Consider the following 22,037-nt stretch of genomic DNA (forward strand, 5'->3'; position numbering starts at 1 on the left):
CGGGTTTGATTCCCCACTTCTCCACCTGCAGCTGCTGGAATGGCCTTGGGTCAGCCATAGCTCTTATAGGAGCTGTCCTTGAAAGGGCAGTTGCTGTAAGACCCTTCTCAGCCCCACCTACCTCACAGGGGAGGAAGGTAAAGGGGACTGTAAGTCGCTCTGAGACTCTGAGATTCAGAGTGAAGGGCAGGGTATAAATTCATCATCATCATCACCATCTTCTTCTTCTTCCAGTTGTAAGAGGCTCAGATACGTACACGGATACGGAATTTTATGTACCAAGCATGTTCTGGAGCAGGAAGTGTGTGCATGGCTGGACACAGGGAACCTGTGCACCAGTTAGCTTCATTCAAATATGAATTTCAAAAACACAGAAAGGAAAAGTGGGGATTTTATTAAAAGCTGCAAACCAAACAATATGCTGTGCAAAATGGAAGCTGACCATGGATTCAATCGGTTTGGCTACAGAATGGCATTGTTAAACCCTGACAGATGTGCACAGCAATCAGTAATGATTTTGAAAATCAGCGGTTGGAAACAATTTGCAAAAACACCCAGCCACATTTTAGAATGAAAGTCTTTTAAAAATGATGAGCCAAAGGCCTCTTTGGAACTTTTATGTATTATCTTTACTTATATCAGGGCTTGCTTTCTAGCCAGAACTCCTTTGTATATTAGGGTTCTTACAGGGCCTACTGTAAGCTCTCGGAGGATTGGCTACATCGGGGTGTGTGGCCTAATATGCAAAGGAGTTCATGCTAGGAAGTAAGCCCTGACTTATATTATCCCCCCCTCCCTCCCCCCCAAAAAAAGTGCATTAGAGCCCATTTGGGATTTGGAGACAAGGCGTTTCTTTTCTCCATGGCGTAAGGATGTGTCGCTGGCAACCAAGATCACGATAATGCATGCCATAGTATTCTTTATTACTATACATGGGTGGGAAAGTTGGACAGTGAAGAAGGTGGGCAGAAAGAAAGTTGATTAAATGCAAATAGGGCATTGGAGGAGAGTTTTATGGATACCATGGACTGCCAAATAAGACAAATCAGTGGGTTCTAGACAGGGCTTTTTTTATAGTAGGAACTCCTTTGCATATTAGGCCACACACCCCTGATGGAGACAATCCTCCTGGATCTTACAGTAGGCCCCTGTAAGAAGAGCCCTGTAAGCTCTTGGAATTCTAGAATCCTAGTTAGAAGTGACCTCCAGGGTCATCTAGTCCACACTGCAGGAAACTCACAAATGTTGTTGTTGTTCAGTCGCACAGTCAAGTCCAACTCTTTGCGACCCCATGGATGAAGTCATGCCAGGCCCTCCTGTCTTCCACCATCCTCCAAAGTCTGCTCAAATGCATGTTAGTTACATCGGTAACGCTGTCCAGCCATCTCTTCTTTTGCCGTCCCCTTCTTCTTTTGCCTTCTGTCTTTCCCAGCATCAGGATCTTCTCCAGGGAGTGCTCCCTTCTCATTTGGTGGCCAGAGTATTTGAGCTTCAGCTTCAGCATCTGACCTTCCAGGGAACAGTCTGGGTTGATTTCCCTTAGGACTGACTGATTCGATCTTCTTGCAGTCCGAGGGACTCTCAAGAGTCTTCTCCAGCACCACAGCTCGAAGGCATCTATTCCTCTGCGCTCGGCCTTCCTTATGGTCCAGCTCTCACAGCCATACATTACTACTGGGAATACCATAGCTTTGACTATATGGGTGTTTGTTGGCAGGGTGATTCTCTACTTTTTATTTTACTGTGTAGGTTCGCCATAGCTGTCCTCCCAAGGAGCAAACGTCTTTTAATTTCATGGACACAGTCACCATCTGCAGTGATCTTGGATCCCAGGAATGTGAAGTCTGCCACTACTTCCATGTCTTCCCTTCTATTTGCCAAGGAGTGATGGGGCCATGATCTTAGTTTTTTTGATGTTGAGTTTCAAGCCTACTTTTGTGCTCTCCTCTTTCACCCTCAACAAGAGGTTCTTTAGGTCCTCCTCACTTTCTACCATTAGAGTGGTACCATCTGCATATCTGAGGTTGTTGATGTTTTCCCCGGCAACTCTGGCTTGTGCCTCATCCAGGCTGGCATTCCACATGATGTACTCTGCATATAAATTAAATAAGCAGGGTGACAATATACATCCTTGTCGAACTCCTTTTCCTATTGTAAACCAATCAGTTGTTCCATATCCTACTCTGACAGTTGCTTCTTGACCCTTATACAGGTTTCTCAGGAGACATGTGAGATGGTCTGGTACTTCCATCTCTTTAAGGACTTGCCACAGTTTGTTGTGATCCACACAATCAAAGGCTTTAGCGTAGTCAATGATGCAGAAATAGACGTTTTTCTGGTACTCCCGTGGTTTCTCCATAATCCAGTGAATGTTGGCAATTTGATCTTTAGTTCCTCTACCTCTTCGAAACAGAGCTTGAACTTCTGGTAGTTCCCGATCGACATACTGCTGAAGCCTAGCTTGTAGGATCTTTAACATGACCTAGCTGGCTTGTGAAATGAGTGCAATGGTGCCTAAATTCAAAGGATCAGCATTGCTGACACATGGCTCTTGGAGGACTGGCTACATAAGAGGGGTGTGGCCTAATATGCAAAGAAGGTCCTGCTACCCAAAAAAGCCTGAATGCTTCCTGGAAGCTAAAAGGACTAATCTGAGGTTACCGTACTTTGATCACATTATGAGAAGGCAAGAGTCATTGGAAAAGATGTGAATGCGAAAAGATGTGAAAGTTAAAGGCAGCAGGGAAAGAGGAAGACCCAACATAAGATGGATGGACTCAGTGAAGGAAGCCACGGACCTGAGCAAGGCTGTTAACGACGGTATGTTTTGGAGGTCATCCATTCGTAGGGTCTCCATGGATTGGAAGTGACTTGATGGCACTTGACACAAGCCCAGAGAACATCTCACGGAAGGCTTAGGTCCTGCTAGGATGTGCTCTGGTCATGCTTGGCATGGGCTTCTCACAGATGTAATAACATGGGTAGGTGCAGTAGACATCGTTCCATAAACCGTTGCTCCAGAGGTGAGCACAATCCTCGATGCGTCTGTCATCATTGGGCTCCCCTGGCTTCCAGTACCTGCAATCGAGCAAGAGTTCTATTTATTTTAGGGTTTTTTTAAAATCCAGAATGTAATAAACTTGTGGGTACATCCTCCAGAAAGATATAGATAGACAGACAGATGGACGGACAGACAGATGGATGGTTGGATAGATGGATGATAGGGCTTTGTTTGGAGCAGGAACCCCTTTGCATATTAGGCCACACACCCCTGATGTGGCCAGTCCTCCAAGAGCTTACAGTTGGCTCTGCAGAAGAGCCCTGTAAGCTCTTGGAGGATTGGCTACATCAGGAGTGTGTGGCCTAATATGCAAAGGAGTTCCTGCTACAAAAAAGCTATCCATCCAGCCATCTAATCGTGCTCTGCTATGAAGTTGCAGGAGACATAATGTGACCCTCTAGGGTTTTCAAGGCAAGAGACATTCAGATGTGGTTGGCCATTGCCTGGCTCTTCATTCATGCCCCTGGGCTTTCTTGGTGGTCTCCCATTCGTATACTGACCAGGGCCAACCCTGCTTAGCTTCCAAGATCTGATGAGAACGAGCTAGCTTGGGCTATCCAGGTTAAAGCACATGAAAATTAGCTAGTTGCATTGCTTTCCATCCTATTCAGATGTTTTATGTTTGCCAAAAAGCATGCTATATTCCAGAATAAGTCAATGTTTCATTTAATTTGACCCTCATTGCCTGCCACCTTTCTCTTCCTCACCAGCAGGGGTGGAATTCTAGCAGGAACTCATTTGCATTTTAGGCCACACCCCATGTGATGTAGTCAATCCTCAAAGAGCTTACAAGTCTCTTTTTGTAAGCTCTTGGAGGATTGGCTACATGACGGGGGGGTGGCCTAATATGCAAAGGAGCTCCTGCTAGAATTCCAGCCCTGCTCATCAGGAATATAAATGTAAACTATATAAACTGTACTTCTTGAGAATACACCATGTCTCAGAGAAGCATGTTTCACTATATAAGGAGATGGCAGAAGTCTGCCAGCCACCATTGGAATACTTTCTCAGCACAGGGCCTTTTTGCATTCATTTTCCTCACATGGGTGCTCCTTTTGCTTGGTTCCCCTCCCCCCCAGTATGTGTTTTGCTCCCTCTAGTGGTTGATTCTATATTACATCATTTTATGTCCGGCAAAAACCCTGCAGTTTAAATCTGCAGGGATATATGCCAGACATAAAGTGGTGTGATATCAAATTGACCACTAGAGGGAGCAAAATATGTGGAAATTTAAAAAAAAATCCTGAAGCAACAGGAACACACAGGAGAGGAAAATGAGAATGTAGAAGAGCCCATGATCTCACCAAATTTGGAATCTCAAATCATCAGGTTGGATTTGGTGGAATATTTATACTTACAGAAGGGAGCTTTTGGTTTTTGCTGGTCCTCCCTTCCTTCTACAGAGCACTGACACCCCCTCATACTTTTTTGGGGGGGTTCCCTGTATATCTCCCTGAAGCAGTGTTTGTAGGGAACATCTCAGGTCGGAAGAGGCAAGGAAGTTCAGTTCTGCTGACAGCACTCAATGGAAATTACAGCTGGATTCAACCAATCACTGACATCACAAAACCAGGATGTCCATTTCAGATCTGAACACTGTTTGGATTTGGGCATGGCCACCAAGAAATCCCAGATTTGAGAAGATGCAAGTTTGAAAAGCTGAAGGAGGACAAAGAAAGCCTTCTTCTGAATATGCATCAGTTTTATAATAGACACGGCTATCTCATGGGGCTGCTCAATACTCACATGAAGCCTGTGTTGTAATCACTGCCATCCACCCATCTCCACACTCCTTCTGCATCCATGTCCGTCAGTCCCATCCAATAGCGGTCATTTTTGGTCCGGGTCTGAAGGAAATTCTGTAAGATCAGACCAAAACAGCTGAGGGGACACAATGACTTCTGTTTTTGTAGGTGAAGGTGAAGATATTGTAGGGCATGCTTTGTTGAAAGGACTGTCATGATCCTGGGCCTAGTGAGGCCTATAGGCTCCAGAGAACCCTGTGTAGGAGTAGCTGCAGAAGGCCTACATTTCCCAGGATCCTTTCTGTCCCTCTGAATTGGCGACAAGGTTTTGGAGGGAAACTAGACCAGAGAGGGGTGGGACCTGGGAGATAGCATAAAAGGGCCAAGTACAGACAGGGTGTGTGCTCTCTCTGCAAGGCTGAGCTGGAGAAAGCAGCAGGAGAGATCCCCTACTCTAGGGGTGAGTTTGGTATTAGAGGAAGGGATCGTCTGGCTAAATATGTTGGGGCTTCTGTTTATTTGCACTACCCTTAACTGTTTTACCTTTTACCTTTATTGCAAAAAACATTTATCACCCACTTATTGTTTTAGAGCATTACCGTAATAATAAACTTTTTTGTTATTATACTGCCTGGGACCTCACATCTCCTTGGTCACGGTTAAGAGATGTTTATTAATAAGGAAGACAGGGGTGGTTGGGTGCTCTGGGCCCTCCCATGCAGACTGTTACCAGCAGGGCTTTTTTGGTAGAAGAAGCCCAGCAGGAACTCATCTGCCTATTAGGCCACACCCCCTGACATCACCTTGTTTTGCCCAGGGCTTTTCTGTAGAAAAAGCCCAGCAGGAACTTATTTGCATATTAGGCCACGCCCCCAAAGCCAATGTGATTCATTTGGAGGATGGTGGAAGACAGGAGGGCCTAGTGTGACTTTGCCCATGGGGTCGCAAAGAGTCGGATTCGACTGTGCGACTGAACAACAACAACCTGATGCCAAACCAGTTGGAACTGCGTTCCTGTGCGCTCGTGCTCAAAAAAAACCCCTGATTACCAGAGTGGCAGCAGCCAGTAGAAGGCCCTGCTAGGCCCTTGCTGTGTGACAAGGACTTTCAGTCATTATCAGAAGGCTCAATTAGCCAGTGAAAGAGTGAGAAAGATGACCAGTCCTCTGTGTTGAATGATGCCAGGATATTTTGAATTTAATTAAACTATGTGTTTTTGATTCCTTATATGGCTGCTAAGTGATGGGTTGGGGTTTTTTTTACAGCTTTGGAAGTCCTAATATACAGCAGTGATTCTCCATTGAGAAAGTTTGACTATAAAATGAGAAACACCATCAGGATCTTATATGGAACCGTGGAGTATCATCCTTGGAATCTGCAATATGGACTCTTGCTAACTGGATGTTTTTGGACACTCTTTGTGATTCAGGACTTTGGGCTTTAAGGAAATACTTCTCATGCATGGAATTCTGATATAAAATTTATATGCTTTGGAGAGCATTAATAATATTGTACATTTGGCACTCAGTGTTATACGGCTTGATTATACACAGTATCTTGTTCCGAGTCGGCTCTGCTCAGTGCTGTGTGCCTTGGTTGTTTACTTGCCACAGCTTCTCTTCAGTCACGCGGTGAAGATCCTTGCACTGCTATAGAAGCTGCTGCCAAGGCACCATTTTAAAAAAAATCTCCACAGCCAATCAGATCTCCAGTGGCCAATCAGAAGCCTTGCTGGGCAAAAGCCACACCTGTCCCCACCCACTTTCTAAAAACTCTTGACGGGCTTCAGAAAAGGTGTCAACGGGTGCCCAGACACCCATGGGCACCATACTGGAAACTGGGTCTTAAAGGGTGAAAGACACATCTGCTCTGTTGAAGTTTGGGACAAACCATGGGGCCACGGGGTGATGGAGGGAAGGACCAGTGTCCTCCACCCAGGCAAGTTGTGAATCATATCAGCCCAATTCTGCTCTCAGGGGACGTCCACCTGCAACGGGTAGATTTATCATCTTTTTTTACCTGTTCAGCCATGCTGTTGATGATGACCAGCTGAGACTGCTTCTCTTCACATTGGGTCTTGGCTCGCATCCAAGTAGCGGTTTCTAAGGAAAAGTAGTAACACTTCCTGTTGAAATACTCCCACTGTCTGGTGTCAGGCCCGCAGGGGAACACTGGGTAGAAACAAGGAGAAGAGAGTCAGATAGGGTGGCCGGCTGCAGGTGCGGAAATACCTGGAGATTTTTTTTGTGGGATGGAGACTGGGGACAGTGGGGTTTAGCAAGGGGAGGGACCTCAGCAGGATGCAATGCCATAGACTCCATCCTCCAAAGCAGCCATTTTCTCCAGGGGAACCAATCGCTGTCATCTGGGGATCGATTGGAATTCTGGGAGATCTCCCAGTCCAAACTGGAGGTTGGCAAACCTAGAGAGTTTGTGAATATAACTTGGAGGGGGGGGGGTGAGAGCACAGGAAGAGGGTCTATAGATGGTTTCACATATCAAAGGAAGGTAAGGGAAGAATAGCAAAGAAGGGACAAGGGAGGGAACAGTAAGAGGGCCAGGTGGGGAAGAGAGAGGAGGATGGTAGGTGTTGGAGAACAGGACCATTTTGGACAGCCCCTGTTAAATTGACAGCAGTTGGGACTAGCTGTAAAAATATCACAATAGTACAGAAGTGTGGGGGGAACTGACTACCAACTAATACTAAATTTTTTTTTAAAAAAAAAATCTGTTTAGAAAATGTATATATTTAGACCAGGGGTGGAATTCTAACAGGAGCTCCTTTGCATATTAGGCCACTCACCCCTGATGTAGCCAATCCTCCAAGAGCTTACAAAAAAGAGCCTTGTAAGCTCTTGGAGGATTGGCTACATCAGGGGTGTGTGGCCTAATGTGCAAAGGAACTCCTGCTAGAATTCCACCCGATTTAGACACATAGACACCAGGATAGAAATAAATCTAATGACTGGTGGTATAAAGTGCTATCATGTTGCAGCCGACTATGGTGACCCCAAGGAGTTTCCAAGGCAAGAAATGTTCAGAAGCGGTTTGCTATTGCCTACCCTCTGCATAGCAACTTCCTTGGTGGTCTTTCCTCCCAGGGCTGATCCTGTTTAGCTTCCGAGATCTGACAAGATCAGGCTCCCCTGGGCTATCCAGGTCCAGGTAAATCCGATAACTACTCACAAGAAAACATGAATGGGAAAAACTACAAAATATTTGAATGTCTTCATTGAAAGAACAACAGAAGAGCCCTGATGGATCAGACCAATGAGAGCCCATCTAGTCCTGCCTCACACAGCGGCCAATCAGTTCCTCTGGAGGGCCAACAACAGGGCAGAAAGGCCGAGGCCTTCATAAGAACATCAGAAGAGCCCTGGTGGATCAGACCGGTGGTCCATCTAGTGTAGCATTCTGTCTCATACAGTTCCTGTGGAGGGCCAACCACAGGGCATAGAGGCTGAGGATTTCCCTTGATGTTGCCTCTTAGCTCCGGGATTCAAAGGATTTGTGCCACTGAATGCGAAGGTTTCCCTCAGTCACCATGGATCTGTCTAATCCCATTTTAAAGCTGTTTATTCTGGTGGCCATCACTACATCCTCTGGCCACGAATTCCATATTTTAATCACTCTCTGTATAAAGTACCATTTCCTTTCATCTGTTGTGAACTTATTGTCCATCAGCCAGGGCTGGCTCGCTCACTAGGCAAACTAGGCAGTTGCCTAGGGTGCCGGGAGGTCAGGGGCACAGAATTCGGCCTCCTCCCTAGGCAAACACCTAGTTTGCCTGCTCCCCAGCTGCCGCCTCCCTCCCACACCATGTCAATTTCGCTGGGAACTCGTGGGAAGGGCAAGCACACGGCCACCACTGCCTCCTTCCCACTTCCTCCCCATCCAGGAAGTGGGAAGGAGGCAGCGGTGGCCCCGTGCTTTCAGACTTTGCCCTTCCCACTGCTTCTGGCTTGCCCTGGGCACGGACAGTGAACACGCCGCAGTTTTACCCTCCAATCAGCTGATCGGTGGGGGGTACCTTTAGATGGCTGGGAGGAGTGGCGTTCGACTGGGTTCCCCAGTGTTGAAATTGACATGGTGGCAGGGAGGGAGGGAGGAGGCAGCGTAGGGAGGAGGGGTGAGGTGGTGGGCCTCGAGTTTGCCTAGAGCGCAATGCACCCTTGGGTTGCTCCTGCCATCAGCTTCATTGGATGCCTTTGAGTTCTAGTATTTTAAGAGGAGAAAAATTCCTTTTTGTCCACTCTCTCCACCCCATGCATAATTTTATAATTCTCTGTCATGTTTCTCCCCCCCCCCCCACACATCTGCCTTGAAAACCTTACAGGGTTGCCCTGTGTTGACTCTGACTTGACAGCCCTTTCCACCACCACCACCCTCATTCCTTGGTGGTCTCCTGTTCAGCTACTGACCATGGCTGCCACTGCTCAGCTTCTGAGACCTGATGAGATCAGGCTCGATTCCTAGGAGGTCAGAAACAGCAATCCAACAAATATACCTTGGATGATAATAACGAACTAGCTGCCATTGAGCACTAGGTGTCATACTGGAGCAGTAGAAAAAGAAAATGGAAGAATTTTGGGTCAAGTTTGCACAGACTGGGGAAACATTTTGAAAAGCGGTGAAATGTAAATCTCGGCCTGGGGAGGGTCCTTGGAGAAGAAAGCCACAAGAGAATGACAAGAGATTTATTTGTCCTGCCAGAAAGAGATTGTCTGGTCTCTTTTGTCCTGCCATTTCCACCCCTTTTTTCCTTTGGTCTATTCCAGGGGTGGCTAAAGTTGCTTAATGTAAGAGCCACATAGAATAAATGTCAGATGTTTGAGAGCCACAAGACAGGAAAGCCAGATGTTTGAGAGCCACAGGAAGGAAGGAAGATAGATGGGGGAGGGAGAAATGGAAAGAAAGCAACTTTAAATGCATTCTCCAAGGCACCAGATGCCTTGGCTTGAAGAATTCATTTAAAGAGACAAATGGCTTCTCCAAGCTGGCCAATGGGGTGGGGTGGGGACTTTGAGAGCTACACAATATGTGTGAAAGAGCCACATGCGGCTCCTGGGTCACAGTTTGGCCACCCCTGGTCTATTCTGTCTGAGGTCTGCCGAAATCAGTGGGTTCATGAAGCAAATCGAGCCTGAACTCTCCCTAGAAGCTCAAAGGACTAAACTGAGGCTATTGTACTTTGGTAGCATCATGAGTGGGGAAGAAAATGGCAAACCACCCCGTAAAAAGTCTGCCGTGAAAACTTTGTGAAACGAACGTCACTCCAGAGTCAGAAACGACTGGTGCTTGCACAGGGGACTACCTTTACCTTTTAGCATCATGAGAAGACCGGAGTCACTGGAAAAGACAATAACACTAGGAAAAATTGAAGGTGGCAGGAAAAGAGGAAGACCTGACAAGAGATGGACAAACTCGATCACAGAAGGCGTGGGCCTCCATTTGCAAGACCTGACAAGGTTGCTAATGATAGGACAGCGAATTACACCCTTCCCCCTTTGTTTTGCCTCATGGTGGGCCTGTGCTTTATCTTTTGAGGATGGCAAAAACCTGTAAACAGATCAATCAGAGCACATGGTTGTATGGAAGCAGGGCTGGCCCTAGACTGTCTGGCACCCTAGGCAAGGCTAACTCCCCTGCACTAGTAACATCACTGAGTCACATGGGGGTACCCATTCGGTGACCCCAGAAGGCTGGCACCCTAGGCAATCACCTAGTTTGCCTAGTGGCAGGGCCGGTCCTGTATGGAAGCAACTCAAAAGGTGCTCCAACTTGGAACCCGAGGCAGAGAAAATCCTCCATGTGGAAGCAACCTCCATTTCAGCGGTGGCAGAGAAGTGTGTATTTGGTAAAACTGGTGGTTGAGCTTAAGGTTGCCAGTGCCCAGATAGTACCTGAAGGTATCCAGGAATTACAACTGATCTGCAGACAACAGAGATCGGACAACAGAGCTCCAGACTAAACAGGTCAGTTCCCCTGGAGAAAATGGATGCTTTGGAGGGTGGACTCCAGCTGAGATCTCTCCCCTCCCCAGATCGCACCTTCTACTGGCTCTGCCCCCAAGTCTCCTGGAATTTCCCAACCTGGAGTTGGCAACCCTAGCTGAGCTAGTAGATGCCAGCAAATAGGCCTAGAAGATCTACCAAGTGCTGCAGCAGAGAGGTGAACACCAACATAGTGGTGGTGGGAAGTGCTATCAAGTCACTAGCTGACATATGGGATAGAGAAGGTAGAGAAAAAAGTTTTTTTCTACCTTTCTCACAATACAAGAACTTGTGGGCATTCAATGAAATTGCTGAGCAGTCGGGTTAGAACTGATAAAAGGAAGTCCTTCTTCACCCAAAGGGTGATTAACATGTGGAATTCATTGCCCCAGGAGGTGGTGGTGGCTACAAGCATAGACAACTTCAAGAGGGGATTGGATCAATATCTGGAGCAGAGGTTCATCTGTGGCTATTAGCCACAGTGTAACATTGGAACTCTCTGTCTGGGGCAGTGATGCTCTGTATTCTTGTGCCTGGGGGGGGGGGGAGCACAGTGGCAGGGCTTCTAGCCCCACTGGTGGACCTCTTGATGGCACTTGGGTTTTTTGGCCACTGTGTGACACAGTGTTGAAATGGATAGGCCATTGGCCTGATCCAACATGGCTTCTCTTATGTTCTTATGTTCTTAACTCTGTGGAATTTTCAAAACAAGAGACATTCAGAAGTGGATTGCCATTGCCTGCTTCTGTGGACTTCCTTGGTAGTCTCCCATCCAAGTAGTAATCAGGGCTGACCCTGCTTAGCTTCTGAGAGGCTCATGAGATCGGACTAGCCTCGGCCATCCAGGTCAGGGCAGAGACATTTGGAGATGGCTTGCCATTGCCTCCCTCTGCATAGCCACTGTGGATCTCCTTGGTGGACTTTCTTGGTGGGCAATGTCATAATAAAAAGGTAAAAGTAGTCCCCTGTGCAAGCACCAGTCGTTTCCGACTCTGGGGTGACATCGCATCATGACATTTTCACGGCAGACTTTTTATGGGGTGGTTTGCCATAATGCCCCTATATAAATCGATGGTGCTGCCTCATTTGGAGTACTGTGTACTGTTCTGGTCACCACACCTCAAAAAAGATATTATAGCACTGGGAAAAGTCCAGAAAAGGGCAACTAGAATGAATAAAGGGTAGGGACACTTTCCCTATGAAAAAAGATTAAAGCGCTTGGGGCTCTTTAGCTTGGAGAAATGTCGACTGAGGGGATGACATGACAGAGGTTTACAAGATTATGCATGAGATAGAGAAGGTAGAGAAAGAAGTACTTTTCTCCCTTTCTCGCTATACAAGAACTCATGGGCACTCAATGAAATTGCTGAGCAGTCAGGTTAGAACTGATAACAGGAAATACTTCTTCACCCAAGGAGTGATTAACACATGGAATTCACTGCCACAGGAGTTGGCGGCAGTTACAAGCATAGCAAGCTTCAAGAGGGGATTGGATAAACATCTGGAGCAGAGGTCCATCAGTGGCTATTAGCTATAGGGTATTAATGGAACTCTCTGTCTGGGGCAGTGATGCTCTATAATCTTGGTGCTTGGGGGGGCAACAGCAGGAGAGCTTCTAGTGTCCTGGCCCCACTGATGGCGCCTGGGTTTTTGGCTGCTGTGTGACACAGAGTGTGGGACTGGCTGGGTCATTGGCCCGATCCAACATGGCTTCTCTTATGTTCTTACGTTCTTAAGACCTAACCTGTTTAGCTTATGAGATGAGGCTAGCCTGGGCCATCCACATTAAGGCAAACACCAACACAGGGGTGACAAATCTATCTGGACATCACATTGGCCATAATTCTGGCCCAGAGACCAGGAAGGAGAACTGTGACAGTTTTCAGAACAGACAGCTGGAGGGCCTGCCTTCTGTTCTGCCAGCCGCCATACACCCGAGCCGCCAAACACCACCTCCTGAGCATAGAAGTCTGCACTTCAGGAGACCCAAGGGATGTATATAGAGGCTTACACTGATCGTCGAGTCCTGTGGGTAGCACTGGCATCCCGGAGTTCAGTTCTCTCAGTCCTAATGAAAGTGCTGAAACTGAAAATCATAAAGAAAGAGGAGAGTCAAAAATACTTCAGCGGAGATAAAAACCTGAAAATCCTGACACAAAAAAAAAGCCCTGCTGGTAACAGTCTGCATGGGATGGCCCAGAGCACCCAACCACCCCTGTCTTCCTTATTAGTAAACATCTCTTAACCTGACACTCCAAGCCAGACCCTAATTCTTTGCAACTTTACTAAAAGGTAAAGGTAGTCCCCTGTGCAAGCATCAAGTCATTACTGACCCATGGGGTGAAATCACATCTTTACGGGATAGTTTGCCATTGCCTTCCCCAGTCATCTACACTCCCCCCTACCCTGCAGCAAGCTGGGTAATCATTTTACCGACCTCGGAAGGATGAAAGGTGAGTCAACCTTGAGCTGGCTACCTGAACCCAGCTTCCACCGGGATCAAACTCAGGCTGTGAGCAGAGCTTAGGACTGCAGTACTGCAGCTTAACCACTCTGCGCCACGGGGCTCTTCACTGTCATGTTATTTGGCCCTAAAAGCAGCAAGGGAGAGCCCCGTATGCATTGGCCCATGACACTGGATGAGGGGACAGTTTAGCCCTTTCCCTGGTACTGTTTCCCTGGAAAAAAAATACCCCTTCTGACTGCTAGGGGGAAGAGAGAGAGAGAGAGAGAGAGAGAGAGAGAGAGAGAGATTGAGATTTGTGTTGTGCTTCTCTCCCCATCCGAAGCACTGAGGCTTAGGCTGCTGGGAGCCCGGGATCCTTCTTTTTCCCCTCCCCCGTGCAACTTGCTTTTGTTTTCCCCTTCTCTTTCCCCAAGGGCGACCCTTTTCTCTCTCCCCTTCGCAGGTGTCGGATGGAAGCCGCCTCCCGCCAAGACCCCCCAGGCCTCCGGAAGCCCGTGGCTTTGGGCCTGAGTCATTGTGATTGTAACGTCCAACTGGCCCTTTCCCCAAGAGTGATGTTGGTCCTTTAAACAGCCAATACATGGCTGGAGAAAGGTGGTTTGAGGTCTATCTTTAACTCCTCAAAAAAAAAATATCTGAACGGTCGTTGGTAGAAAGTACCATCTAGTCACATTGCAGACAACTTAGAGTGACCCGGGTAGGGTTTTCAAAGGAAGGGATGCTTAGGGGTAGTTTTCATTGTCTACTCCAGATAGCGACCCTGGACTTCCGTGGTGGTCCCCCATCCAAATGCTAACCATGACTGACCCTGCTTAGTTTCCAAGATCTGAGAAGATCAGGCTAGCCTTAGCTCAGGGCCAAATTAACAATTAGGCCAAGTAGACACTAGCCTATGGGCCCCCATGCCTTTAGTGGTCCCGGGTTGGCTCCCCCCTGGTTTCCCCCCTGCTTGCAGCACTCCCAGCCTGCATATGCAGCCAGAAACTGAGCTGCTCTTTGCCTGACTTGCCTGGTGCAGCTGCTGCTGGCGTTGTCGCCAAGTTTGCCTCTCTCCGCCTCTCCCCTGCAGCTTTGTCAAAAGGGCTTTTGAGAAGGTGCCTGCAGGCTGCAGCGGGGGTCACGGGTGATGGTGGTGGGCACTCTGACCCTGAGATAATTTGTGAGGGGGCTGCCTAGGGGTCTCCACAGGGTTTAATCTGGCACTGCCTGAGTTACCCAGGTTGAAACTTTAAAATACTTACATGGTCTTTATAACCTGGTTTTTTTTTTTTTTTAAAAATAAAGTTGATTAACAGTCTGAGCAAAGGAATCCATTCTTTGATGTATGCAACGTTTTGGATAAAGGAAAATGGAATAATAGGCAAATACCTTTGGAAAGTCCAACAATGAAGTAAACGCAAATCAGCAGGAAAGAAATGGCCAGGAGCACGTAGACTTGGAAGTAGGGCCTGGAGCTGAACCGAAGCCATCTTCTGTCTTTAAAAGAAAGTCAAGAAAGAAATAGCAAGAATTCTCACAGGGAGTCATGCAGTCATTGTACTGACCCATATGTGCTTTCATTAATCATTAAATGACCCGATGTACCTGCCAGGGTTGTATTGCACTGGCCATGGTGAGAGGCACCGATTGGCTGAGCTGAGCTGATGTCACAAAAATGTTCCTGGAATAATATTTCCTAGGATCTGAAGGGGCTGCTGGAATGGACTGGAACATGGACAAACTCTGTAGATGGTTTAATGAACTAACAGCAAAAGGCAATGAGTTGTATAAGTTAACTGTCTGTACTGAGTTTGGAACTGAGGAAGGAGCTGGGTACGTTTAGCCTGGAGGGGAGGCAGCTGAGAGGTGATATGATCACTGTCTTCAAGTATTTGAAAGGCTGTCATGTAGAAGATGGTGCAGAGTTGTTTTCTGTGGCCCCGGAAGGCAGGACCAGAACCAATGGATTGAAATTAAATCAGAAGAGTTTCCAGCTCAACATTAGGAAGAACTTCCTGAGAGTTAGAGCGGTTCCTCAGTGGAGCAGGCTTCCTCGGGAGGTGGTTGGCTCTCCTTTCTTGGAGGTTTTTAAACATAAGCTAGATGGCCATCTGACAGCAATGCTGATTCTGTGAACTTAGGGGGAAGTATTTGTAATCTCTTGGGTCGGCTACATCAGAGGTGTGTGGCCTAATATGCAAAGGTGTCAGCTTGTATGCCTTGAAGTTTGCTTTATTGCCCGAAATGTTTATTTACTGCTAAACTAACCCTATTATCCCTTGCCTTACTAACCTTAATATTGCAGGAGAATGTGAAGGATGGCCGGGAGGGGGAACTGAGGTGCCAGAGGTCTTTGAAGTGCAAAACATCTAGCTAGTTCCCAGGTGCCTGGCAGAGCTGAGCAAGGCCACAGCAGGGGAGGAGAGACAGACTATGTAGGTGGGAGATAACAGATATGTGAACTGGTTACTTTCAACAGAGGAGCCCAGTTTTATTATGGGAATTGATTTAAAACCCCTAGGCTTTGATGTGTATCCTTAAATGCTCATGCTTGCACCCCTCTCGTTATTAGTATCAATGAACCTGCATAGAGAATAGCATTGCTGTAATCAATAAATGGAAACTTTGTTTTGAACAAAGACAAGTCTGTTCCTTCTTGAAACTTCAGTGCCCCTTCGCTGACAAAAGGAGGTCCTGCTAGAATTCCACCCCTGAGTATTTGTGAAGTTCTTGCATTGTGCGGGGGGTTGTACTAGATGACCCTGAAGGGTCCCTTGCAGCTCTACGATTCTATGAGCATCTGTCATAGTCTTTGAAAACGTCTCTGACTGCTTTCTATTGGTTCTGAGGTATCCAGATCCAGGTTATTTTTGCCAGATTGGCTGTTGCTCATTCCTGTATGCTGGAGGATCACAGCGACAACTAGATTGGTTCGGATTCCACCACCCCATTTGGAACTTGGGGATAATAATAGTGACCTACGTCACAGGCCTGTTCCTAAGAATACAGAATCCATGCATGTCGAGGGCACCAAATGCTCTGCAAGCAGGATCAAAATGTTGAATATTTTTAACACCAGAAACAGACAGCGCTGTCTGAAGAGCAGAGCTAAAAAAAGAAAACAAAAAAGTCAACACTCTGTCCCTCACAATATCAAAATGAGAACGTGGATCCTCTTAGGTTCTGGGTAAGAAAGTTAATAATTCACAATGGCTTTAGCATTTCCCAGCAAGATTTAAGGAAATTCAGCAGTCCTTGAAACAAATGCTATAAAAAGGGGGGGGCGGGTTGTAGCAGGAACTCCTCTGCATCTAAGGCCACATGCCCCTGATGTAGCCAATCCCCCAAGAGCTTACAGGGCTCTTCATACAGGGTCTATTGTAAGCTCCAGGAGGATTGGCTACATCAGGGTGGTGTGGCCTAATATGCAAAGATGTTCCTGCCAGAAAAAAAAAGCCCTGGATTTGGTTTGCATTATTCTCCCAGTGTTGCAGGTGAGAAGGCTGAGGCTGAGAGAACAGTTATGGGCCTGTGTGCACAGCATGGTACTTAGGGTTGCCAGCCTCCAGGTGAGGCCGGGAGATCTCCCAGAATCACAGCTGATCTCCAGAAAACAGGGATAAGTTCCCCTGGGGGAAAATGGCTGCTCTGGAGGGTAGACTCTATGGTCCCTGCCTTCTCCCCACCTTCCTCAGGCTCTGCTGTTTAATTTCCAGGGATTACCACCCATGATTGGCAATCTCAGCTCTAGGTTTCACAGCAAGGTTTCAATCACAAAGGACGGGGCCTGTGACTCTGACCTTTGGCCACCACCTGGAAGTTGGCAACCCTACATCTTTCTTTGATGGCTCCAGGCTTACAGGAACTGGATGCCAAAGTGTTATTGCCTGTTGCAATTACCATCATACACTATCACAAGGAGATGGTTACATTCTGTTCTCATGAATAGGCTTAAAATCTGCCCCCCTGCCCCCTTCTATTTTATTTTGTAACATTTGGCCTGATGAAGAATTCTGGAGGGCTAGAAAGCTTGTGCACTGTTATGTGCCCTTGTGCTGGGTCCTAATAAAAGTTCTTACATGGAGTGCCCATTTGAGCCAAGGAGAGCCCGGAAAGTGGGTTCTTCAACTTTATGGGTTCTTTTAACATTCCGGTACACGCTGCATCTTCAAACCTCACCATTCAACCCACAGTTTCTCAGGGAAAGAAAATCTTTACCTGTGTAAGTCCGTATGTTGTCTTGAGCCTTGTCGTCATCCATCTGTTGGGGGGCAAAGAGGGTGGGAGGGGGCCGGAGAGGTCTTTTGGGCAGATCTGAGTTCCTGCAGTAGAGACTTCGTGGACGACCAAGGGCTGTCCCATTGGAATGGTTAATTCTTAACTTGTTGTGAAGTAGCACAGGCTGCAGTTCCTCTCCCTCCTGTCCTAAGGCCACCAAGTTTTGGATGATGGCCACCTCTGAAGGTGCACTCAGTGAACTCTGGACCAAAGAGGTTCACAAACAGGGCTTTTCATACAGGAGCTTGGGTCAGCCATAGCTTTCACAGGAGTTGTCCTTGGGTCTCAGCCCCACCTACCTCACAGGGTGTCTGTTGTTGGGGGGGGGGAAGGTTAGAGGAGACTTGACCGCTCTGAGACTCTGAGAGTCAGAGTATAGGGCGGGATATAATATCCAATATCATCATCTTTCTTCTGTGTTCAAAATATGCTTGTCCAGAGATAGAAAAAATGTTTTCTACTAAGGACTGTTTATTTGCTTTGAAGGACATTTAGAACTACAGTTACAAAGTGACTGAGTAAAAGAGGGCTTTGCACTTATATTGCATCACCTGGAGGTTAGCAACCCTACTCCCCAGGGAGCCATGGAAGTCTAAGACTGGGGGACTCCTGAAATCAGGCTGACTGGTTGACCATGGAAACAGTCAAAGTGTCTTAGTCTAACCTACTTCATAGGGATGTTTTAAGATTATCATGGAAGGACTATAATTTGGAACACTGCCTGGGGAAAACACAAGAATTAAGTAAGTAAGTAAAATTTTATTTATATCCCGCCCTCCCCCGCCAAGCAGGCTCAGGGCGGCTAACAACAACAAAAAACAACAGTACATTAATAAACCATTACATTAATAAACTAAATTAACCTTAAAAACCAGTTAATACATTAATTTAAAAGTCATTATTAATTAATTACATCAAATTGGGTTACATTCAATTGGGTTAAATCTAACCATAATATTATCGTTGGCGCTATATCTATCAGTTGGTATTGATGGTGGATATTAAAAAGAAATATACTCCCCACTGCCCCTTTCTCATGAGCCGTGTAACAAGGGAAGGGGTGGCGCCTTCAGGGACAGGAGGAGGAGCCTAAATGGACCTTTCTTTTGGATTTCCAAAGATGGGTAGGTCAAAATTATCACAACACTGGAAGGTGAATTGAGTAGAAATCAATAGTTTGTGTTGGTTTAGGCTACATGTACATATTAGTTTGGATGGTTCAATGTCCTGGACCATGAGTACTCAGCTTAGTGTCTGTGGTACAAAAAGCCTGTTTCTGGTTTTTTTGGAGCTGTAGTTGGAAGTTTTTAAACACAGGGGCTGCAGTCCTATTCGATTGACATATCTAGGGTGACTGTATGCTCTTGGGGTGGGGTTGATTTATTGACTTCATTTGTCTACTTTATTTATACTTGGCCTTTCTCCCCAGTGGAGACCCAAAAGGGCTTACATTGTTCTCCTGTCCTCCATTTTATCCTCACAACCTGGGCTTTTTTTGTAGCTGGAACTCCATTGCATATTAGGCCACACACCCCTGATGCAGCCAGTCCTCCAAGAGCTTACACCAGGCCCTGAAATAACAGCCCTGTAAGCTCTCAAAGGATTGGCTTCACCATAGGGGTGTGGCCTAATATGCAAAGGAGTTCCTTTCTGCAAAAAAAAGCCCTGGCTCAGTTTGCAGAAGAAGAGTAGGTTTTTATGCCCTGCCTGCCTTCTACCCTAAGGAGTCTCGAAACGCTTACAATCACCTTCCCTTCCTCTCCCCACAACAGGCACCTTGTAAGGCTGGTGGGGCTGAGAGAGTTCTGAGAGAACTGGGGCTGGCCCAAGGTCACCCAGCTGGCTTCATGTGGAGGAGGAGTGGGGAATCAAACCTGGTTCTCCACCACTCTTAACAGCTACACCACACTGTCAGTTAGACGGCAAGTAGAAAGTACTGTCAGGTTGCAGATGACTTAAGGTGACCCTGCAGGGGTTGGAAGGCAAGATTTGTGCAGAGGTGATTTGCCATTGCCTGCCTCTGCATAGAAACCCTGGACTGCCTTGGTGGTTCCCATTTAAGTACCAACCAGGGCTGACTCTGCTTAGCTTGCTAGATCTGATGAGATCAAGGCCTATTATGAATGTCCATCAATTAGGGTTGCCAATCCCCAGGTGAGGGTAGGGGATCCCCTGGGTTTGAGGCCTTCTCCCCACTTCAGGGTCATTAGGAAGTGTGTGGGGGTGTGTGGAAATGTCTGCTGGACACTCCATTATTCCCTATGGTGACCGATTCCCATAGGGTATAATGGAAAATTGATCCATGAGTAACCAGGGCTCTGGGGAAGCTGCTTTTTGAGGTAAAGGCACCGAATTTGCAGCATAGCATCTAGTGCATCTCTTCAAAACACCCTCCAGGTTTCAAAAAGATTGGGCCAGGGGGTCCAATTCTATGAGCCCCCCAAAAGGTGCCCCTGTCATTCATTATTTCCAGTGGAGGGAAGGCATTCAAAAGGAGTGCGGTCCCTTTAAATGTGATGGCCAGATCTCCCTTTGGAATTCAATTATGCCTGTCACAACCGTTCTCCTGGCTCCACCCCCAAAGTCCCCAGATATTTCTTGAATTGGACTTGGCAACCCTACCATCAATGTCATTCTGCATGGATTTTTCTTCCTTTAGTTCTCAGTTCGCTTTCTGTTCACTGTTTCTAGGGATTTTTTTGTGAGTGCTTTTGTGCCAATTTCCTCCTTGTTTTGTCTACAAGCTGAAGGCAATTCAAAGTGTACAGATTCCCTCAGATTCCCTGCCCTGCCCCTTTGCCACCCCCTGAAGGGTCACTCCCCCTACCACATCGAGATTGTGCCGCCCACTCAGCACCTTCCACCATCCTCCTCCGTTCATTGGTGTACAAGCTCCATCTTCCCCTTGTTTTAATTTCCTTTTTTAAATGTGGCACAAGTCTAGTGATGTGAGACAATTCTAGTCCCAGATTGCTGAATTTAAAAAATTAAAACAATGGGGGAAAGTTTAAAAGGCTGAGTTTCCTGTTGGTATTGATTGGACAAGGGGATCAGAAGGGAGGAAAACCTCAGCATCCCCAGCGCAAAAAAAAAAAATATCAGTGCCACACACACACCAAATAAAGGGGAGGGAAATCATCAGTGCTGAATGAAATTGACATGGGAAGTAAAGTGGGAGAGACACTGGGATGGGAAGCCTCATTTCTTTTCTTTTTAATGCTTTGGTGAACAAAGTTGGCTGGAGGGGAACCATTGTGGCAGTCTCCAGAAGCCTCCCATTACAATGGTGGCTGAGCCACATGGGCCTTCTGCAAACTGCCGAACTTAAGAATCACTTGGGATTGATCCATTTGGGGTCCCCAACCCCTGCTCCGTGGATTGGTACTGGGTTCTGTTGGCAACGGGGTCACCCGGTGCACTGGCAAGCACCGAGTCTGCCTGCCTTGCCCACCACCCCCTCCCTTCCCGTCCTCTCTGGCTCCCCCCCCTGCATGTGATCAGAGTGGCTTACAATGTCTTATATCTTCCTCCCCCACAACAGACACCCTGTGAGGTGGGTGGGGCTGGGAGAGCTCTGACAGATGCTGCCCTTTCAAGGACAGCTCTGTGAGAGCTATGGCTGACCCAAGGCCATTCCAGCAGGTGCAAGTGGAGGAGTGGGGAATCAAACCCGGTTCTGCCAGATAAGAGTCCGCACGCTTAACCACTACACCAAACTGGCTCTCTATGCAGCTCTATGGCTCTCTATTACTATGCAGCTGTGTCTTTTCTTTTCTAGCAGGAACGCAGTTCCAGCTGGCTTGGCATCAGGTGGTGTGGCCTAACATGCAAATGAGTTCCTGCTGGCTTTTCCTACAAAAGTCGTGTGAAACAATGATAATGTCAGGGGTGTGGCCTAACATGCAAATGAGTTTCTGCTGGGCTTTTTCTACAAAAAAGCCTGGTATTAGGGCATCAGTGAAAATACCCCCCCCCCCCATTTTTTTCAATTTAGTGCAGCAGGCTAAAAAAGCTTGCCAGAGCTTCTGCCAGAGAACTCCTCCCTCATACAAATTGTAGCCCTGTGCAAAGCATGGCGGAGTTGTGGCAACTTTGCGCAGGTGGGTGCATAAACACACACATTGCCAACGTTCGCAGCTTACAACACCAGCATCAGTGGGTTCTACCAGACATTCTACACGCTCAGCATGTTTCCCCATACGAGATCATGTAAGCCTTTCCCATTTCACAGTGCTCAATAAAACAGCAGAGAATCCCCAATATGGAAAATGGGGCTTTGCAGCTGCTTGTCAGTTATTGTTGTTTTTATTAAATGATGTCCATTTCAACATTGGGTTTTCCCCCTTTGCCTGCAGTTCCTTTCTGAGCAGTTGGGTGTAGTGGTTAAGTGTGCAGACTCTTCTCTGGGAGAACCAGGTTTGATTCCCCACTCCTCCACTTGCAGCTGCTGAAAATGGCCTTGGGTCAGCCATAGCTCTGGCAGAGGTTGTCCTTGAAAGGGCAGCTGCTGTGAG

The 22,037-nt window shown here is 47.1% G+C and overlaps 1 protein-coding gene across 1 annotated transcript; it reads right to left on the bottom strand.

Annotated features, from left to right (window-relative positions):
- Positions 1-373: 373 nt before the first annotated feature.
- Positions 374-17,682, bottom strand: LOC132581938 (hepatic lectin-like). The gene is made up of 6 exons (XM_060253429.1): positions 17,464-17,682; positions 14,635-14,742; positions 12,811-12,885; positions 6,826-6,977; positions 4,808-4,920; positions 374-3,078 (listed from the first exon to the last, which is right to left on the bottom strand). Exons 1-6 carry the CDS (start codon positions 17,504-17,506, stop codon positions 2,916-2,918), a joined length of 654 nt encoding a protein of 217 aa, XP_060109412.1. The 5' UTR covers positions 17,507-17,682; the 3' UTR covers positions 374-2,915.
- Positions 17,683-22,037: the final 4,355 nt, after the last annotated feature.

Source organism: Heteronotia binoei, chromosome 13, assembly GCF_032191835.1.
Source record: "Heteronotia binoei isolate CCM8104 ecotype False Entrance Well chromosome 13, APGP_CSIRO_Hbin_v1, whole genome shotgun sequence".
NCBI lineage: Eukaryota > Metazoa > Chordata > Lepidosauria > Squamata > Gekkonidae > Heteronotia > Heteronotia binoei.